This window comes from Saprolegnia parasitica (genome assembly GCF_000151545.1).
Source record: "Saprolegnia parasitica CBS 223.65 unplaced genomic scaffold supercont2.165, whole genome shotgun sequence".
Taxonomy (NCBI): Eukaryota; Oomycota; class Saprolegniomycetes; order Saprolegniales; family Saprolegniaceae; genus Saprolegnia; species Saprolegnia parasitica.
The window spans coordinates 54,867-59,278 of record NW_012156559.1 but is presented as its reverse complement, the minus strand read 5'-3'; the positions used below and the strand labels follow the sequence as shown (position 1 = coordinate 59,278).

At 54.5% G+C, this 4,412-nt stretch overlaps 3 protein-coding genes across 3 annotated transcripts in view; all 3 read left to right on the top strand.

Annotated features, from left to right (window-relative positions):
* Positions 1-11: 11 nt before the first annotated feature.
* Positions 12-659, top strand: SPRG_15144 (hypothetical protein; the record flags this gene model as incomplete). Its single annotated transcript, XM_012354517.1, has 2 exons — positions 12-70; positions 119-659. 2 exons carry the CDS (start codon positions 12-14, stop codon positions 657-659), a joined length of 600 nt encoding a protein of 199 aa, XP_012209907.1.
* A 1,685-nt stretch (positions 660-2,344) lies between these two features.
* On the top strand, positions 2,345-2,989 carry SPRG_15143 (ribonuclease T2 family protein; the record flags this gene model as incomplete). The annotated part of the gene is made up of 1 exon (XM_012354516.1): positions 2,345-2,989. One exon carries the CDS (start codon positions 2,345-2,347, stop codon positions 2,987-2,989), a length of 645 nt encoding a protein of 214 aa, XP_012209906.1.
* A 1,308-nt stretch (positions 2,990-4,297) lies between these two features.
* Positions 4,298-4,412, top strand: part of SPRG_21505 (hypothetical protein) — a gene marked incomplete at both ends in the record, with an annotated part of 2,156 nt that continues 2,041 nt past the window's right edge. The window contains one exon of the mRNA XM_012354515.1: positions 4,298-4,337. Within this exon, the coding sequence (XP_012209905.1) occupies positions 4,298-4,337 (40 nt within the window). The remainder of the gene's footprint in view (positions 4,338-4,412) is intronic.

Below are 4,412 nucleotides of genomic sequence, written 5' to 3'. Positions count from 1 at the left end.
CGTACTTTGAGATGAACGTCCCGGAAAACCATTTGTACGAGGACGTGACGGTCATCTACGAAAACCAGCGGTATGCGGCCTGTCTCTCTATCCCGTTCCGCTCATGCACGAGATGTAGGTATGGCTGGAAGGAAGGGTGGCAGCCCGCGGGGCTCCACGGCGGCGAAGTGGCCTCGTGGACGGACGAGGTCGGCGCGCCATTTGAAGACTTTCAGCCCGACCCGTCGTCGTGGCAAGTGGACAAGACGCTCGGCGCCGGCGACCGCAACGGCTGGCAGTACGCGTTCACGTTCAAGAAGTTTTTGAGCAGCCCGGGGAAGGCCCGGGCCGACTCGCTCTGGTACCGGTACGTGCGCCGCCGCCGCTGGGTGCTCGTCGCCGCCCAAGAGCGCAAGCAGTTCCACCTCGGTCGTCAAGAGTCGAGTACGACGGACCGCGACTTGCGCTCGATCTTTCGCCAGCCCTCGGCGCGCGTCATGTCCTTCTCTGAAGACGACATGCTCGGGCACACGCCGCAGCTCCGCGAAATGATGCAGCATGTGCCCCCCGAGGTCCACGAGCTCAAGAAGGTCCAGGGCCAGATCGTCGAGTTTCCGCTCCTCTTCCTCTGCGAGTGCGATTTGCGCCCGATGATTTTGCCCAAGAACCTCTTCATTTAAGTTGACGATGGGAGCGCCGACTAGTATGACAGCATGCATAATGATATGCGTAATGTGTGTGCGTGTGCTATGGTGTCTATGGGTTGAGCGCTGATCTGGCTCGAACTGCTTTCGAGTGCTGATGGATCTGCCGTCGATGCAAGCTGCGGGCAATCCCATGCACGGCAGGGATAGCGAGGGACATGATGTACGAGTTGCATTCTCGCCGCTGCTTCCATGTACGCAGCCGATGGCGTCCGTCGCCAACCGTAGCTCGTCGTTCTTATTTCGAAAAGGTATCTGGAAGGACCGTGTTACGTCGTCTAGGGCCGCCGACAAAAGAGTAAGAAATGAGCTGCAACGCCGCGTGCGATAGGATCGAGTGACTGAGGGAAGAAGATCGCGAGTGGTCGTTGCTACAACGTCCTTGCAACAGAGGGATTCTACGAAGCATCCGCCTTGGCGTCGACTCTGACAACCGAATCGGATTTAGTCCGTGCAACGGGGCGTCAAGGACAAGGGTACATAAGGGTACATTGTGTGTACCACACAATGAAGCGAGCGTGCATACGCTGATATAAATAAGCCTGTTGGGACGACGCCTTGGACAAGGTTATAGTCACTTGCATTGGATATGACGGCGTCGTGTCGCAAGATAGAGCTGTGGAAGGCAGGTGCCTGGCGGTGAGCCCGTCAAGAACCACCAAACACGCCAAACACCGTCAGGATTCGATCCTGAATCTCACTATTAGTATCTGTAACAGATGGTGTACGCAGTGGGTATGTGACACGATGTGATTTGTGATGTGTGGACCGTGCTGAGCTGCCCAACTGGTTGCCTCGTCGCGCCACCTTCCACTTAACCCTCTGTCAGCACGCCCCCCCTTTCTGTGAGCGACCGTACTCGACAAGCCCCTCTGAAGGCTCAAACCATCGCTTCACGACATTAGTGGCATGCATGACAAGTGGCCATTTCTCATCTGATTCCGCAGCCAAGATTCCCTGCCATGTTCCTCAAGGAGCTTGAAGTACGAGATGACTACAAACAGCACCCACAAAGCTTCCCACATATGCAGGACGGGCAGCCGCACTATGGGTGGTGCATGCCTGCATAAAGAGTGATCTTGTAATAGAAAGGACGAGTGTATACGCATGCCTTTGTGGAGCTAGCGAGCACTACTCAATGCCAGTAGTTTTTTAGTCCGGTTGGACCAGGATGCATTGTCGGTGTCCGCGAATCTGTGAGATTCTAAGCTTCAATCTAGCCACGGGGGTGGGTTCGACACCCGCGAACAGCATCCCACGGCCAAAGGAATCCAAGCATCGCGCCATCGTGAGCAGAATGTGGGGAGAAGCGATGCACTAGTCGCTCTTGTACCAGCGACGTGCTAGCGACGTGCCTGGAGGTCAGGAGGCGTCCAAACCCTCGTCAGAGGCGCAGGCGTCAACGAGCTCGCTACATGGTTGCAGAGAATTGATGGACGAAAGACCGCGCAAACGATTGGCAAGGGCTGTCTCGACGCCACACTATCGGACCGACAAGACCAGATGGTATCATCGCCTTGTCTGATTCCGCGTCGACGGTCGACTCAGACCAGGGTGGACACGGACGGTCGCTCGAGCTTTTTTGTTTTCGTTTTTTGGCAAGGATCGAAGGCTCATATCTCCTTTGTCCAAGCGACCCCCACCACCACACACGAATCGCCATGAAGTCGACGCTCTTCCTCGCTGCCTCGATCCACATTGCTGCGGCGTTTGACTTTTACCTGTTCGCGCAGACGTGGCAGCCAGCGTTCTGCTCGACCGGCAACTACCCCGGCTGCGACCAGCCGACGGACTTTATGACCAACCACTTGACGATCCACGGTCTCTGGCCCGAGAACGCTGATGGCTCGTACCCGTCCAAGTGCGACCCGTCCAACGCGCTGACGCAAGACACAATTGACACAATCGGTATGGACGCCATCAACCAGTACTGGCCCGACGTCAAGACCAACTACGGCACGGACTTTATCTCGAACGAGTGGGCCAAGCATGGGACGTGCAGCGGCTTGGCCCAGCTCAGTTATGTCCAAGCGGCGATGGCGACCGAAAAGAAGATTGGGACGTCGGCCATGATTTCGGGCAACGCCGGCAAGACCGTGGCCGCGAGCGCGATCCGCACGGCGTACGGCCAGAACATGGTGTCGCTTGTCTGCAAGAACAGCGTGCTATCCGAAGTGCGCACGTGCTGGAGTGTCAACACCAAGACAGGCGGCGTCGGCAACCAAATCGCGTGCCCGAGCGCGATTCTGAACCAGGACACTTGCAGCCGCAAGAACGGCAAGGTCATTACGATCCCGAGCTTCTAATAGGTAGGAGCGTTGGATGAGTCGTCTCTACTGTGGTAGTGCGGACACCATGTACACTCTCGTTGGAACTATTGTACTGTTGTATGTACACAATCATATACTGTGATACTAGGACCAACATGTCTACAATCAATTGTCAGCGTCTCGCGTGGAATCGATCCGGATCCGGGTAAAGATTTAGCGCGCGGCGGCTTTTCAATATGCGCGATTTGAACAGGCACACTGACCATGCCACTGATGGAGCAACACGGCAATGTGTCGATTGCCGCGTCGAGGCCAACCTCGACGCGCATGTCATGCATATAGCCACAGTAGCGAGGCAACCATTGGGAGTGGCCTCTAAGCGGAGTAGCCGGACCTCTATTGCATTCTGGAATTGCCTGCTGACGAGCACGAACAGAGGGCCAAACAAAAACACAACGACGCAGCACCTCTTCGAGACGTTGGATAGATAGATAGATAGATAGATAGATAGATAGATAGATAGATAGATAGATGTGAGCTGCAAGGATACATTGTACTTTTGTTTCTCGCTCACTCACAAGCTGTGTAATTACACTGCCGTGGTGTCGGCCTGCCGCGAATAACGTTAGCCTTTGGCGGCAAATTCAGCGTATCGTGCCTTTGCGACTTGATTCAAGTCGCATAAGCCGCAAGGCTGCATTGATTTTTGAGAGACAGTCCCCTAAAGTCTCCGACATTCGGTTTGTTGTCTTGTGCGACCTAATTATCGACTGACACTCGACTGACCAACGGGCAACTAGTACACTGGACGTAGGAATTACTGTATACGGCAGACTAGACGGCCGTGTGGCGTGTGTTCATTTTGGATTGGTAGTACCGATATGAGCAAAAAGACGTCATGATCACACCTCAACGAGAGCTCCACTTCTACGTTCCAGTCAGCAACGTACCAGCCTTTCTACATTTTGAATACAAAAGTTATAAGACAACAACGACACACTCACATCCACTTGCATAGAGTTGGATATGGGGACGCTCCATCCTGTCCATTTTGCGCAAAAACCCGCGACGTTTGATGTGGACATTGAGAAAGTAGCATTACACCCTGTTACATCCGGTCGCATGACGCCGCCTGGAGTGTCCGCTAATCTTCATGCACAACTGTACTCGGGCTTAATAACCACGTCCGAGGCCATCGCCATGCTCTCGATACGACGATGAACTTGTCAACTCAAGGAAGACCGTCCTCCGAGTCGTTGTCCACAATACCCGGTACGGTGGCCTCGACGACACCAATGGAATCAAGATCGTCATTTTGATTTGAGACAGGTCGCCCACTAGCAGATGGATGTCGACATTACTCTCCTGTCTGCACTTCAATCGAGTACACTTTGCAATTGACACCATGCGTAATAGCATCACGCTTCTCGCTGTTGCGGCGTCGATAGCACTCGCTGCC